Source organism: Centrocercus urophasianus, unplaced genomic scaffold (genome assembly GCF_019232065.1).
Source record: "Centrocercus urophasianus isolate 14NV4802_14NV808 unplaced genomic scaffold, USGS_Curo_1.0 seq_37, whole genome shotgun sequence".
In the NCBI taxonomy this organism is placed as follows: domain Eukaryota; kingdom Metazoa; phylum Chordata; class Aves; order Galliformes; family Phasianidae; genus Centrocercus; species Centrocercus urophasianus.
In genome coordinates, this window is record NW_024884944.1 from 4,036,514 (window position 1) to 4,057,300 (window position 20,787).

At 52.6% G+C, this 20,787-nt stretch overlaps 1 protein-coding gene across 1 annotated transcript; it reads left to right on the forward strand.

Annotated features, from left to right (window-relative positions):
* Window positions 1–2,761: 2,761 nt before the first annotated feature.
* Window positions 2,762–15,147, forward strand: NECTIN1 (nectin cell adhesion molecule 1). The gene is made up of 5 exons (XM_042832097.1): window positions 2,762–3,151; window positions 3,799–4,101; window positions 4,417–4,534; window positions 6,298–6,449; window positions 13,332–15,147. Exons 1-5 carry the CDS (start codon window positions 2,779–2,781, stop codon window positions 13,871–13,873), a joined length of 1,488 nt encoding a protein of 495 aa, XP_042688031.1. The 5' UTR covers window positions 2,762–2,778; the 3' UTR covers window positions 13,874–15,147.
* Window positions 15,148–20,787: the final 5,640 nt, after the last annotated feature.

The following is a 20,787-nucleotide window of genomic DNA, read 5'->3' on the forward strand; positions in this document are numbered from 1 at the left end:
CCCCTTTATGTCACCCGTTGTCTCTGCTGAGGTTTGGGTGTTACTGCAGCAATGGTGCTTTATTTCCCCCGATGGGAAGCTTGGAGGAGCGGAACAAAAGGAGTTTACAGCGTCTTGCAAAAGAGCCATGAGTTATTCAGTCACCTGGAAAGGAAACATGATTTCCGCACAGTGTTTGCTGGGTTTTTTTGGTTTGTTTTTTTTTCGTTTTCCCCTGAAGCCTCTAGAAAGTTTGGAATGTGTTTGTGTTAAAGCTGCTGCATGTAGGGGCCTGAAAACAGTGCTGGCAGCGTCGTGCTGTTGGCAGTCTCTGCTGGCACCAGTTTCTTCCCCAGCCCGGAGCTTGACACTTTGCACCTGGGAGGAGGAGGGACCTCACTGGCTGAGGGTCAGCTCCATCAGCACCCAGTTTGTTTTGTGTCCTGGTACAGTCTGTGCTGACGCACGGATCCCATGGCAGGGGGAGGTCAGAGCTGGGAACTGTTCCTCCCACCCAAGGTCGAGGACAACCACTCAGTTCACAAAAGGGTCATTCATTCATTTGCAGGGAAATCATAGCGTAAAGAAAGAGCATCGTAACAGAGGTGAGGGGGTGGATTGGGTTTTCTTGTGATATGCACCACCAGCATGCTTGATACCGTTATTTAAGAGGCGCACTGTGGGTGCCAATCCCTTGGCCTCAAGCTTGCATAGCTTTGCAAGCAGACCTTCTTGCCCACCCCAGAGATCCTGGGCTGTCCTATGGATGCCCAGCAAGGTGACCAACGTGATGGCTTTCCATCCTCTCTGTGAGATCCAGCCTGTCTCCTGCTCGTCTGGCACTGTCAGGAGGCACGGAGTCACCACATCCTGCTGCCACCAACGTGGTTTCTTCCACTGGAGTCCCAAGGATCCAGTGGGGGGGGGTCATGGTGCTGATGTGGGCATGGGGCCAGTGGTACCATCTCCCCAGCCCTGGGAGCACGAGCCCTGTGTGGGAGAGGAGGGGAGCGATGAATGCACTTGGCTGCAGTGCAGGTAGGAGCAGCGTGCTGAGCACACAGGCAGCCAGGCAGCCCCAAGCTGGGCGCAGGTTGTTCCCAGGGCCTCTGCTACGTGATTGCTGTTGCTCTCCTGCAAGCTCCCACATGTCTTGGGAGGCTGTGAGGGCTTCAGAGGCAGGCTGCTTGGCAGGGCTGCTGTGCACCTCCATAGGTGTGGGCTCAAACCTCCAGGCTAGAAGGAGCAGCTTGTGCTGCAAAGCAAGTCAGAGGCTTCTCCCTGCTCCACACCCGCCTGTTCTTTCCCGGAATCCTAGCACTGCATGGTCCAGATCCAGCCCTGCTCTGCACCCGCTGCCCTCATTCCATCAGCTGTGTCACAGGTCATAAAGGTGTTCCGTGGGGTCTCGCTGCTTGACCGTCCTCCCCCAGTTGTCAAGGAGAGACATCATCCAGCAGTGACTGTGCTGGAGCACGAGCATCCCTTCCCTCTGCCTTCTGGTGGGACATGCATGGCATCTGGGTGGGATGGGAAGGTGCAGCCCTGTGGCCTCTGAGGACCCTATGGCTTTGTGCACACAGGCACAGGAGGGCACCAGTGCTTTGCTGTGGTTGTAAGCAGAACTGGGAAGCATTCAGCAGCATCCAGCTGCAGTGTAGGGTGTGGGGCAGCCCGGTGCTTGGCTCAGGAAGGGGGCAAGCCCACACAAAGCTCCAGAGACCGAGTTTCGGTCTTAATTGCTGCCGACTGTGGTCAGCTGATGGCGTCTCATGGCTGGGTTGGGTTGCTGAGGCTTGTCCTTGGGGTCATGGGCTCAGTGTGCAGGGGAGGAGAAGGGGAGAGAGCACTGAAGCTGCAGGAACGGGACACCCATGGCCATGTTCACGTCCTGTCAGCTAAAAGATGTATTCTGTTTCTCTTGCTGTCAATTTCCTTTTTTCTTTCCCTTCCTTTTCATGTTTCTCCCTCTTTGTACCTCTTTCCCTTTTCCTTACCCCCTCTTTCTTCCCTTTCCTCTCTGTCTCCCAGAATACATCCAGTTTCAGATGCTGCCAGAAGCAGCGAGCAAAACCTGCTTTTCTCGTTCTCACCGCCTTCCTTCCCCCTTGTATTTCTCATAGAAATACTGGCTGTATAATTATCAGTGCATTATCTCTAAACATACAGATTAGGGAAAGACACAGTGGCAGCCAAAGATGAATTTCAGGGTCAGTCTGGTGGGAGACATTTTCTCCATCTGGCAGGGCAGGACTCAAACGAGACAGAATAGCAGCTGGGAGCACAGCCACAGCTTCTCCCAAGCATCTTCCATCCTTCCTCTGCAGAACCCAGATGGAAGGATCCTACTCTCAATTCTTAAAAATAAGGCCACTGAAACCACCCAGGTCATACAGGTAGCTCATGCAAGGTGTATGACCACTGCCATAAATCCGTTCTTCTGTGGGTGCTATTGCTGCTCTGTAATCAGGGCCTCAGTCTCTGCGGCTCATTTAATTACTGGTGCACTTCCAATAGGATTAAATGGGTGTCTGAGTTTGTGTTAGCATATGTTGGGACACGCTGTGCTGATAAATATCTGTGCCTTCGTGTGCCTACGGATACACAAGTGCTGTGTACTTACAGTAAATGATGCGGTGCCTTCCGAGGTTGAAGGCAAAAGGAAAGTATTCTTGATCCAGCCTGGTAGCTGTAGAGCTTTAGGGCTGATCATGGTGACTAAGCGAAGCTGTTCATGGGCCCAGCATGCAAGAATTGTTCTTTTTTTCCTTATTCTAGGCCAATTATGTGTGTATATTCATGTTTTCCCATGTCATTGCAGCGCTGCAAGCTCAGACTGTCTTAGTCAATGACACAGTCTCGGGATTTATCGGGACAGACGTGGTCCTGCACTGCAGCTTCACCAACCCGCTCCCCAATGTGAAGATCACGCAGGTCACGTGGCAGAAAGTCACCAACGGCACCAAGCAGAATGTGGCCATTTACAACCCTGCCATGGGGGTCTCCATCCTCTCTCCCTACAAAGAACGGGTGACTTTCCGGAACCCTTCCTTCAAAGATGGCACCATTCAGCTCTCTCGGCTCGAGTTGGAGGATGAGGGGGTTTACATCTGCGAGTTTGCCACCTTCCCAACCGGCAACAGGGAAAGTCAGCTGAACCTCACAGTGCTGGGTAAGCTACTGGGCAAGCCCGTGGTGCAAGCTGTTGCTTCCAGTTAAACAGGTCTGGAGGAACCTGAGACTCCCGTCTTGGGAACTCAGGGCAAAGGTTGAGCCTTTGGTGTGAATTTCACCTCTCATGCTCTTTCACGTTGTCCATAAAGAGGTGGAGAGCAGGGAAGCCAGAGTAGGTGGTTCATTGGGTTGTCTTGGGAATGTCTCTTCCTCTTCCCAGACCCCAGCTACCTTATTTCTTAATGCAGGTAGAATAAGAGTGACCTGTCCCTTAAGGGCATGGTGAGTTTTAACACCCTGTGTCTGTAAGGTGAACAGAGAGGAGAGACAACAGATCCTGAACACAAGTAGAGCTTGTCCTTGGAGCAGAAGGCTGTGAGTGAACAGGCTCTACCCAACATCTGCATGATTCATTTGCTCTTCAATTTGGGTTTCCCATACTAACATGGGGATGAAAACCTATTGCAAGAAGGAACTTTCCTTCATGTATACATCCAGGGCAGGTCTAGCAGCCGCTAGCAGTTTACAGGAGCTCTGCATACACCACGAGGTCTGTCGCAGTGGTGCTTGATATCTCCTATTGCTTTTGTAACCCCTTTGTATTCTTCTCTCCTCCTCCTCCTCCTTTTCTGCACTTCCTTGCAGCCAAACCCACGAATCGGATGGAGGGCACCACGCGGCCGCTGATCGCCAAGTCGGGCAGGACAGAAAAGATCTTGGTAGCCACTTGCATCTCCTCCAATGGGAAGCCCCCCAGCACCGTCACCTGGGACACCAAGCTGAAAGGGGAAGCAGAATTTCAGGAGATCCGGAACAGCAATGGCACCATCACGGTGATCAGCCGGTACCGCTTGGTGCCGAGCCGCGAAGCCCATCGGCAGCAGCTCATGTGTGTGGTCAACTACCAGCTGGACCGCTTCACTGACAGCATCACCCTCAACGTGCAGTGTAAGCAAACACTGGAGGGGCTGGGGAAGTGAGTTGTGTGAAGGGATGATGCTGGTCTGGTGCAGGGGGGGGAGTGGGGGTTGCTCTCTTTCTGTGGAGGGTGAATACTTGGAGTAATTGTACGGTTTCCCTTTCTCATACCTCCTTTCCCTCGTTGCCTCTGCCATGTTCCTTTGTTCCTCCCTTCATCTCGCTCCTTCTCTCACTCTCCCTCTCCTTGCCTCCTTCTCTCTTCCTGCTCCCTCCCCGTTCCTTTTCCTTAACGCCATCCCCTCCTTTCCCATCCTTCTCCCTCTCTCTGTCATCCCGCTGCAGATGAGCCAGAAGTCACCATCGAGGGCTTCGATGGCAACTGGTTCCTCAATCGGAAAGATGTCAAGCTGATATGCAAGTCTGATGCCAACCCCCCAGCTCACACCTACGAATGGAAGCTGTAAGTACCTGCAATATTCCCACCTCCTGCACACGGCATCAACAAGACCAAGGAACCTCTGTTGAAATCCCTTTGCTTGGTCAGCTCCCAGTCCCACTGGGATCACGGTGCCGACCGCATCCCCACGCATCTGACATTAAGCAGAAGCAATTCCTCCTCCTCCTCCAGGGCTGCAGCTTTTGGCTGAGCACAGCAAGGGGAGCGAGCAGTGAGCGAGGGGTGCCTGGGGAGCCAGGTGGGAATTGATGGAACCCGAGGTGCTTCTCTGTCCCTCTCTTTTCCATAAGTGCTCACAAGACTTTAGAAAAAAGGAAGATCAAATGGATGCTTTCTTCTTTTCAGCTGGCGTTTGTCAGAGAGGTTCTCAGAATGGCTTTGCGGAGAGCCAGGCACATTCTCTCTCATTTCCCTTCCAGATCAAACTGTTCACAATACAAATCTGAAGAGGGTTGTTTTTCTTGCCTTTCTTCTGCTTCTCATCCCCAGCTCTCTCTGTTGGTTCTGCCAGCTCGCTTAAGCTCCAAGGGGGCTCCCTGGGTTCCTCTCAACATTGCTAGGGAGGTGTTAGAGGCAAAGATACTCCGGGTGGCACCCGAGGCAGAAGAGATGCCAAGGTTTTCTCTCCACTTTTGGGCAAGTGGCTTCATCCCTTTTTCCTGCAGTTTCTCACGTGCAGAGCTGGAGCCTGAGCTCTTATTGTGCTCCTGGGCACTGGGCAGCTCTCAGCATGTTCAGACCCAGCCGACAGCACCAACATCCCTGTCACTGCAGCCAGTTGTCCTGTGAATTCTCTGTATGGCCATTTGCCTGCCTTTAGCCTGCTGTCCTTTTGAGGGTTTCCAGGAGCATCAATACTTTCCTTTAAGAAAGACCTGTGGGGAGAAAAATGGAGAGGAGAGCACAGAATTAACGAGGGCAGGTTTCTGAGCCCGACGGCGCTTCGATCCAATTTCCCATCCTCTCCCTTTTGCACATTTAGTGGGTTGCTTAGGACTGAGTATAGGATTATTGACCTGAAAGAGGATGGAGAGGAAAGGCGGAGTGACGGCGATGAGCAACAGTGGAGATGTTAGAGGGATGGCAGCCTCCCATAGCATCCCACAGCAGTTTCCAGATCTTTGTAGATTGGGAACTCCTTGCAGATTGGGAACCCTGAGTCACCCACAGGCAGAGAACCAACGTTGGGCTTCTCTGTTCTTCAGTCAGCACTGGGAAAGAATGCCCCTTTTTGTGACTAATTTGCCATACGTGTGTATATATAGGCATGCAAAATGTGTGTGTGTGCACTTAGGCACTCTGCAAATGTAATTATACCCCATTATTCCCTTTTGTTTCTTACAAATTGCCAGCAATATGGCACATTTTTGTTGAGAGGAGGGGAAAGAATTACTTGAGTAATTTTTAATTGCCTAAGAGAAGTAATTACTTTACTTTGCTTCAGTAATTAAGAATAACCAGGCCATGTGTGTCGTTTTCCTAACACACAGGCTTTCAATATTTTTTTTATCTGCCTTTGTTCATTTATTCTGTGTACCTCTAGACGTAGTTTTGCATTATTCCACTTCCACACTCACCTGACTCTCCTGACATGGGCAGGCCAGACTGTAAATCAATGCTGCTTTACTCAAGCTGAGGTTGCAATTAACACTGGCTGATCAACCAGGAGTTCTACGGGCAGGACAGCAGGATAGAGCAGGGTTAGGCTGGAATTCCATCCCGTGTTTTCCATCCTGGGGGTCTAGCACGATCTTTTTTTCTCCCAGGCCAAACGGGACTCTGCCAGGGAGTGTGGAAATCCAGAACAACACCATCTATTTCAAGGGCCCCATCTCCTACAGCGTGGCTGGCACCTACATCTGTGAGGCCTCCAATGCCATCGGCACGCGGTCGGGCTTGGTGGAAGTCAATGTCACAGGTAGGAAACCACGTGGGCTGCTCTGAAAGAGGAGGAGGTGGGAGAGGAGGGTGGGAGCTGCTCACCTCTACCAGCCTAAATGTTGTCATAATTTCTGTTCGAATCTCCAGCGCCTCCTTCCAGCAGTGGGGAGTTTGGTGATGCGAAGGGAGCAGAGATGGTCGTTGCTTTGTGCCGGTCTTGCTTTGGTGTGCTTGGGTTTTTCTCCTTTCCTCTCGTTGTCTTTTTCTTTCTTACACCAAGAGGCATTCAGTCTCATTCTCCCTTGTCTGCTTTGGACTCAGATAGCTGGTTGGGCACGCTATAAGCCGAGACATGTCAGCAGTGTGTTTGTTGGGAGGCAGGAGGAGCAGGGTGAGGACAGGGCTGACAGTGAGATGGGCGAGCCGTTTGTTCAGGTGTTGCTGATCGTGGGCAACTCGGTGATTTCTCAGCTGTGCTCCGTCCAACGCTGTGTTCCTCTGTGCTGTGTGTGTCATCATGAATAGCATTGCCAGGGCTCCGGAACAGAGTGGTGTTACCCCAAAAAAAAAGATGCACCAGGATGGGGGGTGATGCGCCGAGGGCTCCGTGCTGCTCTCCATCGGGTACCCCTGCATCCCAAGGGAACTGTGGCCAAGCAGCAGGTGGAGCAGAATAACTGGGGTTGCTGGGGGAGCAGACCTGCTCAGGGGAGCTGGGGAGCAGTGGTGGGGAGCAGAACCTGACCTCCTCCAATGAGCCTCCAATCGGCACCTCACTGCTCAGTTCCCTGCTCTGCAGTGTGGGGAAACCAGGATGATCTTCTGCTACCCGAGCGCTTGGAGGTCAGTGGATGGGATGTGCTAAGTAGATGCTAATTATGAAGTATTTATTTATGATCATTATCGTGGTAGAGGGCCTTTAATTCGCACCTCCTGACCTGGATCCGTGCCTGCTTTGTTGTTCCTGATATCTGCCTCTCTCTCGGGGATTTTTTGTTTGCTGGTGGAAGGAGCAAGACTAACAGAGCTCTGTGTTGAGCACAGACGTGGGACAGCACCTGCCCTGCCATATTCCTGCCCAACACCCACAGAAATCATTTCCAAAACCCATCTCAGCAAGGTGCCCTCCAGAGCACCATGTTTCTGGGCACTGGGGACAGCAACCAGGATGTCCCAATCCCGGTGGTTTTCAGGGCACAGGTTCTAACACTCAGCAAGGGGAAAATGGGCAAGTTTTCGAGGGAATGACTTGGGGTGGGGGTCTGCCTGCCCACAGTCCCAATTTATTCCCAAAAGTCTGAACTATGGTGCTGAGGTTACACGAGTGGGATGGAGGGACACAGCAGCCCCTGCTCCCTAGGAGGGATGAGCAGCTGACATGCTAAACCAGGGCTCCACCATGTAAAAAAAACCCCACACTGTTAATAATTCATTGGATCTGAATATGTTTATCCATCTCTCCCTTGAGAACGATTAGGCCAGTGCTGGGGAGGGTTCAGCCTTCCTCACTCAGCTATTGCAGGTACATTTGTTTGGGTCTTGCAGGCAATTTAGGGATTGTCAGTGGACCACTAAACCTCTTTCAAGAGATGCATGCAATAAATGGAGTTCAATCTAGTGAGCAGCCAGCCTCGGGAGTGGGAAAAAAAAAAAACCATGACAGAGAAGGCTGATGCAGAGAAAAACCTGCAGCAGACATCCTCTCCTTCCTACCCATCCCACCCCAGCATCCTTCATCCCAGCCCTGGGGAGGAGGAGCAGGGATGGGTCAGCCCTGGCTTAGAGGCGATTCGTTCAGGAGGAGAAGGCTGAATAATGCTCTTGGAGTTATAGCACATTAAAGAGATTGATAAGTGGAAATTTAATATTTTATTCCCGCAATCTGTTCCTGTAATAGCTTCTCCTGCCTTGCAGGACCTTTGTCAGTAGCAAGCAAGCCGTGTAGTGTGACATGTAACTATTTATTATGGGCGGCTGGGTGACATTATGAAAGGCAGCGGGTATGGACTGCCTGGATCTGCGTGCACATGCGTGGCAGCCCTGCATGGAGAGGAGGTCACATGCATGCACACAGCTGTGTGTGCCCTCTTTCTGCATCTGTTCCAGAATGCAGGTAGCCCTCCAAAGCTGCATGCCTGCATGGGGATGCCCTGCTGCACAGCCATGAGCACTGGTGCGCTGGTATGTGTGAGTATACACGCATCCATGGAGATGTGCCTGTGTGCAGCAGTGTATGTGCATCTCCTGGTCTTTAGGCACACGTGTACACCTCAGCTCTGCACACACGGGCAGCTCTGCAGCTTTGGCCTTGGCTGTAGGACGGGGAGGGAGGCTGCAGGATCTCCCCCCAAATCTGCTTGGCTCGCAGTAGGGAGTTATTTACACAGCGCCAGCAATGCCAGCACAGCAAGGTCACCACACACAGCCAGCGGGGTTGTGACGGCTCTGAGCACGAGGGAGGGCACTGTGCACAGAGCACAGGGTCTCATCCCCAACAGCTGCATCCCCAGCCCAGCTCAGGGCTGCCCCGTTGGGGAGGCTGAGGCTGGGGGGCTCTGCCTGCTGCTGACCCAGCGGATGGCGGTGAGCAGCGTTTGCTGCAGCCCATCTGATGGCATCTGTGCCAGTGGGAGCAGTGCCTGATTGACGGGCGATAGGTGACCTGACACAGAGATTAAAGCCTAAGACATGTCTGGCATCCGGCCCGAAAGCCGTCACACTCTGACACACCCGCAGCAGCTGCTGAACTCCTGCATTGCTTGCCAGTGGTTTTTCTGCCCCTCTGCCTCCTATTCCAGCACAGGAATCCTCCAGCTGGGAGGAAAGCAGGACCCCTAGGAGCAAGAGATGGGCGTGCGTGAGGGCTGCTGTGAGGGAGTGAGCAGCAATGCCAGCAGGCTCTGAAATTACAGCCCTGTCTGCTGCTATCTCCTACCTTGACTCATGCACAGGTCTGCCAAACGGAACGGGTCAAAGTCCGGCAGTGTTTGGGTGTGGAGGGTGGAAAGGCTGCCGTCTGCAATCTGTCTCCTAAAAGAAATAAAATGCAACGATCCTTGCCATGTTTGCAGACAGCATCCGGGAGCTGGGAGCTCTCAGGTTCCTGTTCCCCATCCTGCTGTGCTGCAACAGGTGCTTGGCTTGGCCAGGCAGAAGGAAACCAGAGCTCCACGTAGGGAGCAGCTTGGGCTGACACACGTCCAAATGGGACCCTCTCATGGAGTTTGACATCTGCCTCAATGCCTCTGGCTCCTCTGAGAGTCTCGGCTGGTGCTAGCTCTTTCCTTGGCCCTTAGGATTGAAGGAAAGGAGATAAAAATGGGACTTCAACAAAAAAATGTGCCCACAAAAGCAGTACCTTTAAGATATCTCAGCAGCGCGACGAGCAGGAGGGCTTTTAAAAGCTGCTTTCCTGCCTATCATAAGAAGATTGTTTGGTGTCTAAAAATATGTTTTTTTCTGGTCTAGGCCTTTCCTGCCCTTGGGAGCAGCTCCTGCCCCAGGAGGTTCTCTGATGTCTAATGAGGTTTAGGTCCCATCTCTGCCAGGGATCCCACGCTCTCTCCAAGAGCTCTGTGATAGGGATAATTTTGGCTCCTTCTCAGCGCTGAAGCCGGCCACCACATTCAGAAAGCCATACAGGAGGGATTGATGGACAGGCAGCACGATTTGCATAGGTCTCCTTTTTCTTCAGAAACCAGCCATTAAAAGCAAGATGAGGCTTTAGCACAGGGCCTATTGAAGCCACCCCTGCGGTGATACTGGCATCTTCATCTCCCCAAGGCTGGCACTGCTGCACCCATGGGCGCTGCCGGACCCGCTCCCTATTTCCATGGGATCAAAGCAAAGCTCAGGGCTGTCCCTTGTCACTGGGCTCCCAGCTGCTGCCCGGAGCTGGCACGGGGACAGGAAGCCAGGCTGAATGCAACAGCTGGCAGAGCGGGCAGCGGGCAGCAAGCATCTCTGCTCTAATTCCTATTCATGCAGCACTCCCTGTTTTTACGAGGGCAGCAGCAAGGGGGAGGCTTTTCGTGCCGGCATTAAAGCCTGGCTTGTTCCCCCTCCCTATGCTCTGCTGTCTCCTGTTTCTCCCGTCCGCTTTTCACAGCGTCTTTAATTCTCCCCAGACTCTTCCTAATGGATTTTTCACATGGGGCTCAGAGGCAGCGCACCGGCTTCCAAAAATTTCACGCACCCCTCGAGCACAAAAAGGGTTTTTTTCCTTTTCCCACACTTCCCTCCTTCCCCCCACCCCCTCACACCACGCTTACGGTCCTTTTTACACCGCAGACACAAAAGCGGGTGGGTGGGCGGCAGGGACCCATCCTGACGCCGGGCAGGGAGCTGCTGTGCCAACAGCATCCATTGGAACCGGTGCCCAGCGGGACCCCCAGCATCCCGCCCGCCCTCACTCGGGGCACCGCACTGAGATCGGCGCTCGGAGGACGCTCGGATGCTCGGATGGGCAGCGGCGGTCTGCATCGCCCTCCAGCGGCTGTGGCACGCGTCCCCTCCCCACCACCCCGCCTTCCTTCACCCCATCTGTACCCATTGCCCACCGCCCTCCCCCCCTTCCCTCCTTGCAGCCCCGTTGCCAGGCTGTGGTGAAGGGAGGAGAGCTGTTTGGGAGGGTTTGGGCTTGCCGTTTCGCTTCTCCCATCCTCTCTGCCCGCAGGTTGGGTTTGTTTTTTCTGGCGGCTGCGAGGAGGGTGGGGATGGGATCTGAACAGAAAATAGAGCCTTCCCCACACGAATTGTGAGCACGGTGTGATGGTGGTGGTGTCTGCAGCACCAGGGGGTGGCATGGAGGTGGGTGTTTTTTGGGGAGGTGTCATGAAGGGCATGAGAAACTAAATATGTGTGGGAAAGGTAGGAAAACATCCTTTTCATACCTCTGTGATTGGCTTTTAGTGAGGTTTGCAATGGGAAAGTGGGTCAAGCTCCTTCTGGAGGTGTGCACAGCCTTCCCCTTTGGATGTGTCCAGTTTCCAGAGCTGGGAGGCAGAGGGGATCAGCGTGGCTTTAAGGACTCTGTGTACGCCCTATCTGAGGCTTTTCAAAGTGGGGTCCCTTGCACAAAACCAGCCTTGCTGTTAGGTAATGCCAGGTAGGAAGAGGCTTCAGATCAGAGCTGTGGGCTGGGAAAACACCAAGGACATATCCAGCTTGCTGCTCCAACCCTGCAGCCCTCCAGGTGAGCCCTTGCTCTGTGCATGGCTTTGGGATTGCAGGGCTGGGCTGGGAACTGGCACAGAGCAGGATGGGTGCTGTGTGGATGTGTGTGTGGCTGAAGCTGAGCAGCACTACCAGGAGATGGACGTGACATTCCTTGCTGTCTCTGCAAAGAGGTTTTGCATTAAGCAGCTGGCTGTGACAAGCCTTCTGTTGAAGCAACATGTGGTTTTGGCTTCCCAGCTCCCGAGCCCAGCTCCTTGCACTGAAATGCATTCCCTCATTCCTGCTCTTTGGAAGGAGTTGCTGCCTCCTGCCTGTGCAGTGCCTTTCTCCTTGTTCTGGCTGCAGCAGGGAGCCCTCCAGCTGCCTGTCCCCAGCCCTGCTGCCCGCCGTGCTGCTCTGTGCCTCTTGCTGGCTCGTGAGGCTTTGCTCTGCAGGAAGCACGATGCTGTCGTTGGGATGTCTCAGGAAAGGCAGGAGTGAAGCAGCTCTCAGGCACGAGCAAAATGCTTGTGCCAAAAAGATCAGGCCGGTGGTTGCTCGAATTCAGAACCTTTGTCCAAACTGTGCAGCTGTTTCTGGAACTGTGTGTACCCAGGGGAAGCTCTTTTCCACTCTCTTCCTTAGCAGCTGGGCGAAATGTGATGTAGGGAGAGCCACCCCCTGCATTGCCCTCATTTGTTCAGGACTTCCAGCCCCAGTGCAGTAACGTGGCTGGATCAGGACACATTTCTACCAGCTCATGCAGAGAGGACAGAAAGCAGACACTGCCTCGTCTTCCTTTGGACTCTGCTTCCTTTCATGCTCCTCAACCTTATTGGCTGCCCTTATTGTAGGCTGTGCTCACATTGCTGGTCCTGTCCTTGGGGTGAAAGCTGCGGGCCAGGAGGCTGCAGAGCAGCAATGATAGCTCTGAGCAGGATGGCTTTGGGCACCCTCCTTGGCAGTGCTGGGGGATGCCAAGGGGCATTAATCTGGCATCTGCTCACCAAATTCAGGGGCAGGTGAAGGACTGAGGCAGCCCAATGCTGCCTGGACACCAACACTTAATGTGCACTTGGACAGAGAAAGCTGAGTGTGGCCAGGGGCTGTAACTGTGCCAAGGAAGTGCTGGGTTGATTTAAATCCTGGATCAAACTTTATCTGTGCCAATGCCGTGTGTCAAACTGCGTGAAAAGGAAGAGAGCGCCTTTCCCATCTCTTTTCTTCTTCTCCTTTGGGTTATTTATATAGATATAAATAGGTCACAGTATCTGTAGGAACGAGATTAGCGTGAGCAGTGGCACTGTGGGTGAGGATGGGGTGGGATGCTGAGGAGGGGACGCAAAGCACCGTGGCCATGGGGTGGGCACAGGAGCATCCTGGGGCCGTCGATACGCGTTGGCAAACTGGACCCGAAATGGTGGAGCATAAACCAGCCTGCACCTGGACTGGTGGCACTGGGCAATGTGGGATCCAAGCACATCCGGGTAGGGTGGGAAGGACACACCGCTTCCAGCTGCTGGGCTCCTGCATGCGGCTCGCTGAGCTTGGCACTGAGCTCCCATGTGCTGACCCTGCCAGGACGCACCCTTCTCCCCTTGCCCTGGTTTTTCCCTTCCCTGTTCCTTACCCTCATCTTCCCACCCCCTCACCCACCCCCACCCCCCCCCCCCCCCCAAAAAGAAAAAGAGAGCACGGCGGGAGGGCGCGTTTCCGCATGGTTTGACACTGTTCCCCCTTCCATCTGTCTTTTCCTACCCAGAATTTCCCTACACCCCGTCTCCAATCGATGATCGCAAATCCATGGTGCAGCCGAACATCCCCACCCCTGTGATCGGGGGCATAGTGGGAGGAGTCTCGCTGGTCCTGGTGGTGGCCGTGGTGCTTTTTGTGGTGCTCCGCCGCCGGCGTCACACCTTCAAGGGTGATTACAGCACAAAGAAGCACGTGTACGGCAACGGCTACAGCAAAGCCGGCATCCCGCAGCACCACCCGCCCATGGCCCAGAACCTGCAGTACCCTGACGACTCGGACGACGAGAAGAAGCCGGGCCCATTGGGCGGCAGCACCTACGAGGATGAGGATGAGGATGCAGGAGCTGAGCGCAAGCTGGGCGGCCCCAACAAATACGAGGAGGACGCCAAGCGGCCGTACTTCACGGTAGACGAAGGGGAAGCGCACCCCGAACCTTACGACGAAAGGACACTCGGCTTCCAGTACGACCCCGAGCAGCTCGACATAGCAGAGAACATGGTCTCGCAGAATGATGGATCTTTTATTTCCAAAAAGGAGTGGTACGTGTAGCTCGGCTCGCCCCGGCTCCGGCCATGCACACACACACACACACACACACACTCACGCGCATCCCCGAGCGGAGCCATGCACGGACCGGGGGCTCGGGGCGGGGGCAGCTTTGCTTTACGGATCATTTGTTTGGTGGGGGGGGGGGGGGCGGGGGGGGGGAAAGGGAGGGGAGGATTGGATGGGGAGGTGGGAGGTCGGGTAATTATTTTCTCGGTTTTGGTTTTGCTTTTTTAATTTCTCTTGACGACTTTTCGTCCCCTTCTGTGGTGTTTGTATCGGTCGGTGGCTTAGGTGTTACTATTTGCTTTAACGACTGTTGCCCAGCCTGTATATTACACTCTGTTTGTGTCTCCGTGTCTCAGAGCGCCCCCCCCGAGGCTCCTCCTCCCGCTCCCACCCCCCTGAAACACTGGAATTTGTTTGTATGTCGTCGTCTTTTCTTTGCTTTAACCTCGGGAGGGGGTCCGGGGGCAGAAAAGCTCACGGTAAAGGAAGTGGAGGTGCCACAATTGGGGGAAGCGATTGCTCTCGGTGGGATATATGGGGTGTTCCCACTGCACTGAGGATCTGCTCCCAGCTCACAATGGCTCAATACAGGGATCATGGGGAAGGAAAGCCCTCGAACAAACCCCAGGTGCATGGGCTGATAGCAGCGCGGAGCAACAGAGCTGCCATTTCCCTCCTGCCGTTCATCACCCTTCTGGCTTTTCATTTCTGCCTTTGTTGGAGCATGTTTTAAAAGAAAGACAAGGAGTATTTATTGCTGACGTTCCCTCTGCGACGGCTCGGAGAGGTGCTGGCTCTTCTCAGCCCTGTTGCACACCGGCGCGCATCCTCCTGCCCACCCGTGGCTTTGGGGTCCCTGTGTTCTATGATACCACTCAGACTTCATCGTCGTGTGTTTACACTTCTTTCTTCCTTCTTTCAGTCAGAGCATGCGGGCAGCTCGCTCTGTTTTAGCAATTTGGGGACGTATGGCTTCGCCTGCATTGATTGCCACTTTCCCAGTACCCCGTCCCTCCTCTAAGCAAAGCCTCAGTAGATAGGGAGGTAGAGAGGAAGGAAGGAGGGAGTTGGCGTGTTGCTCTCATCCTCCTTCCCCCTGCCTTGTGGACTGCTGCTATCTCTGCTCTGTGGATAGATGGGATTCCAGGCACTAGGACCTGACACTGACCTTATCCACCTTCACTGGGTCGGGGCTTATAGCTCTTTTTTTATTTTTATTTTTTATTTTTTAATTGATGTATAAATAAATCTTTTGGTTTGGAAAGAAACCCCCAGTTTTCTGAGCTGTGTTGTCACGCACACCTGAAAGCAGCAGGACTCATTCTCCCCTTGCCTTACCCATTGGGTTTCATTCCCCAGTGTCACACTGCTGCAGGAGCAAGAGCACGGAGCCCGAGCCATGCAGATGAGCCAAGGTCAGGGCTCTGATCCATGCACGCAGGGCTCAGGCCAGGCAACGCAGCTCATACCTACAGGCTGCAGCTCACTTTTATTGCGTTAGTGGTGAGCAGGAGAGGGAAATCCGATTGCTGCTCTGTAATCTTTCTGCTGTTCCTGCCAGCCCTCCCTGCTTCCTGGCTTCTGGCAGAGCAGCCCCGTGCCACAGGAAGCTCTGTGTCCTCAATGAAGGGGATGCAATCTCTGACCCTGCAAATTGCTGTGTCCAGCAGTGATTCTTTCACATGCCATCTTTGTCCCAGGAGGTCCAGTCTTGCACTGCGTGGTGCTGTGGGTCCGGATGTCCCCAGGGTTGTTGATGCTCTGCCAGTGGGAGCTTAGCCTGAAGTGAAATTGTGTCCCAGAGACCCTGGGTGTGATGTGCTGCAGTGAGGGCATGCAGACCTGGGTGGTGGGACGGTGCCCAAGGTAGAGACTTGTAAGGAAATACGCTTTGACAGCCGTGAGCCTTCACTTAAAGGTGTCATGTTTGGAGATTTCCCATCCACAGACAGTCCTTACAGTTAGCCACGTGGGGTATGGAGAAACAAGGAGGCTCAGAGAAAGGAGATAGCACAGCAATATGGGATCTCCAAGCCAGATGCTGCCAAGCTTCACCTTTTGCTGTTCCATATCAGTGCAGACAATGCAGCAGCTCAGGTCTAGGAAGGAGCTCAGCCACAGGAGCACAATGATGTGGCTCAGAAGGGGGGCAGGTGAGGATTTTCCACCCAGAGACCCACAGGCTCAACATGGGTGCTGTGCCATGCAAGGTGCATGGTGCTTCCCTCTGCTCCTCACCCCTGCTTCCTCCAGCATCACACTGGAGTTGCAATGATTTTGCTTCTTGCTGTTCCTTGCAAGGTCAGCTAATTGAGCGAAAGACTTATTGGGGTGGTAATTAGCGAGCTGATTAGCCGTTCATCTATAGCAAGGTAGGAGGAGAAAAAAAAGCCAAACCAAGACAACACTGCAGATTGATGTTTCACCTGAGAGCTGCCTTGATGCAGTCAAAGCATCACTCCCTGTGTGTGCCCAGGGTCACAGCCCCAAATAAGCCCCCTCTTTATGTGCAGACTGTTCTGCTGGCATTTCCCTCTCACGTTATTCATTGCAATCCACCCCAGTGCTGTTATTATTTTCACTTATTTAATTACAAGGTGCTTTTTTTTTTTTTTTCCATTTTGCTCAATCATTTTCATCCAGTCAAGGTTAAAAAGGAAAAAAAAAAAAAATCCTCCAAAACCCTGAAGTTTTCTTTAGCTTCAATAAATAAATAAAAAACTAATCAGACTCCAATGGTAGCATTGATTGCAATAAGGGACAGAGGGAGGCATTTTCCTGATGTGGAGCCCAAAAAAAAAAATAACAACAGTTCAGCAGAAATCTCTGAGGGCTGCAGGGAGAGAGGCTCCAAAGATTGATCCTCAAGCAATTAGAGAAGGGAACGAAATTAACGAGGGGCTGCTGCACTCCTGGGCTGTTTTTCTTTCCCCTGCGCCCGCAGACAGCAGTGCACGTGCATGGAGATGTGAGCACCCCGAGGCTCTGGGAGCAGAGGGCAAGCTGCAGAGGGCAGGAGGTGGGGGATGCATTGCAGGAATGGGGATGGAGACCCTGTGGGAGCTGTGTGCCTTGCACGTGTGACGCACCTGGGGTGAATGTAGGGAGCAAAAGGAGCCGAACCCTCGGTGGCACAAAGCAGCAGTGGGGGAGACGTCCTCACTGAGGATCAGTTCTTTTCTTTGATTGTTTTATTCCTTCAAGTGGCTCCTTAAACTCCTGTGATTGTTTTTCTCTCTCTTTCTTCTCCCTCTTGCTGTAATTATCATTGTGGAATAACGGAACGGACAAACGACCCCAACCCTGCTTTTTTCTCTTTTTTCTTTCTGATTTTTTTTCCCCTTTTTTTTTTTTTTTTTTAATCTGTGCTGTAAGTGCTTTTGTAAAAAAAAAAATAAAATAAAATAAAATAACGTAATGGACTTTTATGATTTTTTTGTTTGTTTGTTTGTTTGTTTGTTGTTTTCCATCCTTTGTAATGATTTGTTTGAGGTCTGGGGGAGGGAGGGGTGCGTTTTCATGGTTATAATTTGTGTGGGCAGGGTGTTGCAGCACCCTTCCTTTTACTTGTATAAAACAAGAGGAAAAAAACAAAAAAAAAAAACAAAAAAAAAATGATGACAGACAATAGTGGCTCAGCTGTGGAAGAAAAAAAAAAAAATGTACTTTTTTATAAATAAAGAATTTTAAAAGAAAAAGAAACCTTCTCTTCTCTTTGTGCCTCTGCGACCGCGTGGTTCCGCATCCTGGGCTGGGAGCTGTGAGCAATGGCAGTGGCAGAAGTGGCACCGCCAGGTCTGTTCCTGTGATGTACTGTGTTTGGCAATGGGAGCTGCTTTGTAGATGAAGGCAGAAGGCTGAGGCTTAAGGGATCTGCAGAGCAGCAAGGAGAAGGAGGATGGGGAATGATGGGTTTTGCCACTGACGTTGGTGGTATTATGTGAAAGTCTTGGGCGGTAGATTCAAAATAAAGGAAGGGAGACAGTTCTTTTTCTCCCTTCAGTGTAAACAGTGAGGTTCCTTGTCAAAGGATGCTGCTGAGGCCAACAGGGTGGCTGAGCTGAGAAGTGTTTTTGCCCATGGCAGAAAGAATCTATCAAAGTCTATTAAAAATTCTGACATTTTCCAGCTCAGGAAGTCCTTCAGCTGCTGCCAGCTGTAGCAGAGGGGACAGGTTATTGCAGAAGTGTTACACCTGCTCTCCCTTACATCTTCTCTAGATATGTGCAGTCAGCTGCAATGGGACTGGGCTGTGCCAGCCTTGGGTTGATGTGGTGGGGTGGGTAGGATGGCTCAGATGGGTTGGATGGGTTGGATGGGTAGGATGGGGTAGGATGGGTTGGATGTGGTCGGATAGATCAGATGGGTAGAGTTGGTAGGATGGGTGGGATTGGTAGGGTTGGCAGGATGTGGGAGGAGGTGGTTGGATGGGTAAGATTGGTTGGATGGCTCAGATGGTAAGGTTGGTGAGGTGTGTAGGACTGATAGGATTGCTCAGATGGGTTTAGGATGGGTAAGATTGGTGGGGTGAGTAGGATGGGTTGGATGGGTGGGATTGGTGGGGTGTGTAGGATGTGATAGGATAGGTTGGCTGGCTAGGATTGGTAGGATGTGTAGAGTGTGGAAGGATGTGATAGGATGTGATAGGATGTGGTAGGATGGATAGGATGTGCCTGTAGTCCAGCACCTGGCTGCCATAGCAATCATGCATCAAAACCTACTGAATGCTGTTGGGATGCCAAGGGCCCATTGGAAGGAAAGATCAGTCAGGCTGCATCCCTGCATTTCAGTGACTGATCTCTGCGTTGGAAAGAACAGTTTGCCTTTTCCCTTTCCTCCAGCTTCCTTGCTGTGCTACAAAGACAGCCTTGTTCCCAAAGATCAAGGCAGACAGGTCTGCAAGTCTCAGGCTTTTGCAAGAGAGTGAGAGACAAAGGAAGTGAGAGATCAGAGGAAATGTGCACACTCTTCCTTGTGCAGGTATCAACAGGTGCTTTGCCATGCCTCTGGCTTGGAGAATCCTTCTGGGGAAGCATCTTTGCACCCAACTTCAGCACATGGGATGGAAAGAAAGACACGAGGGGCTGCCTTTGCCCCATGGTAATGCTGGGAAATGCTGCATAGATTTCCCAGGCCGTGTCTGCCACAGTTTAGCAGTGATGGATAAAATCCATTGCATTGCATGGGGCCTCTTCTTAGCAGCTCAGGTTGCAGAGAGCTGAACGCAGCGGGAGCTGACTCCCATGCAGCGCCCCTAAGTATTGTGTTTCTCTGGAACAAAACAGAAACACGTTGGGGGCAGGAATGCCAGCAATGCATGTAGCCCATGGAATGATGGCAGCGTGGCTTGGATCTCTTCTCAAAGCCACATCTCTGCAGGCCAGCACCGCTGGCTACAAAGCAGCTTCAGAGCGCTGTCAGTCAGCAGAGAGGCAGAGGAGGAGCCCGGTAGGACAGCGGGGTTGAGCAAGGGGAGTGAGTTCTGCCAGCCCAGCACAGAGCAAGCAATGGAGATGTGCCTGCCTGGAACCAGCTGTGCACAGAGCACAGGGCTGAAATGTCCATGGTGAAGGCACGGAGCCATCGGAGCTGGGTGTGAGCACATCCAGTGATTGACTACAATGGAGTCATGCTTATTTCCACCCCCATAGATTAACATCACCTAAGCAGGATTTGCAAGGAGTGACAGTGAGACGCAGCCAAGCGTAAGGAGGGAATTAGCAGGCGATCTGCCTGGCAGCTCTGGACATAGGCACCTGGGAGCATGCTTGCAGACAGGTGGATCTCACAGGAATCCACACGCATGGCACACTCAGAAGTGCCAGAAGGACGATGGCCAGCAGGCAGGGAAGAAGGCAGGAAGGCTGGGAGATGGCAGGTTGGAAGGGGTGGCAGCTCCAGGAGTGCTGGGATGGATTGGGTCAGAGTCATTGACTCATTCATTGGGAGGCAAGAGGTTGGAGGTGGATCGCCCAAGGTCACACGTATTGCCAAGTCTTCTGATGCTGGAAAAGGTGAACCAGGAGAAATTTGCTGGCTCAGAGCAGGGTGAATTATCTGTAGCAACAACTTTGTTTGATTAATTTTTTTTTTTTTTTCCGTGGTTTCACATCATTTGCAAACTTGAGTTTGATTTGAATGAACGTATTTGTGAGAGGAAATTGCTTTATGCAAATGCACTCCAGCTGGGGGACCTGCGGCACCACAAAGTGCTGCTGTGCCTCAGATGCCCTCCGTGGTGCCTGGCAGAAGGCAAGGGCTCCTCCTCCCAACAAGGCACTTCATAAATAAGCCGAACATTTAAATATATGATAAAAATGTTGCATCACCCAAGTTCTCAAAAGGTCCTGGTTGATGGGTACAGCCACTGGAGAGGCCAATCCATCTGCCCACCCCACGGGGAGAGGTGCCCTCATGTCTCCGTTCCCCTTTATCTCTCCCTGCTCCTCTCAAACTCCCACCAGCCTGTTTATCGCACTGGTTTGAAAAGAAAATTGCCAACTTCACACCTGTCAGCTTTAACTGATTGCCTGTCGCACCAGGGGAGGGAGCCCATCCGTATGGCCCTGGCCTCACAGCCTCGGCTCACAGGGGAACGTCTCCATCCCTCGAGGAACGAAATGCTTCATTTCCCATCTCCTGGCCTCATTTTGTCGCCCTGCTCTAGCTCCCGGCCCTTTCAATTACTGCTTTGCAATAATAATGAACGGGGGCTTTCAGCTGGCACACAGCTTTGTCCACCCGAGGAGCCGAGCTCATCATGAAACACTCATCCTCCGAGGGCCATGATAACCCTGCTGGGCTAAGAAATGCCCTTCCTGGTGGTGATAAGGAGGTGTGACAGCAACAAAAGTGTGCAGGGAACCTGGGGCAAGGTTCTGGGGGGCACTCAGGACTAAAGCCTATGG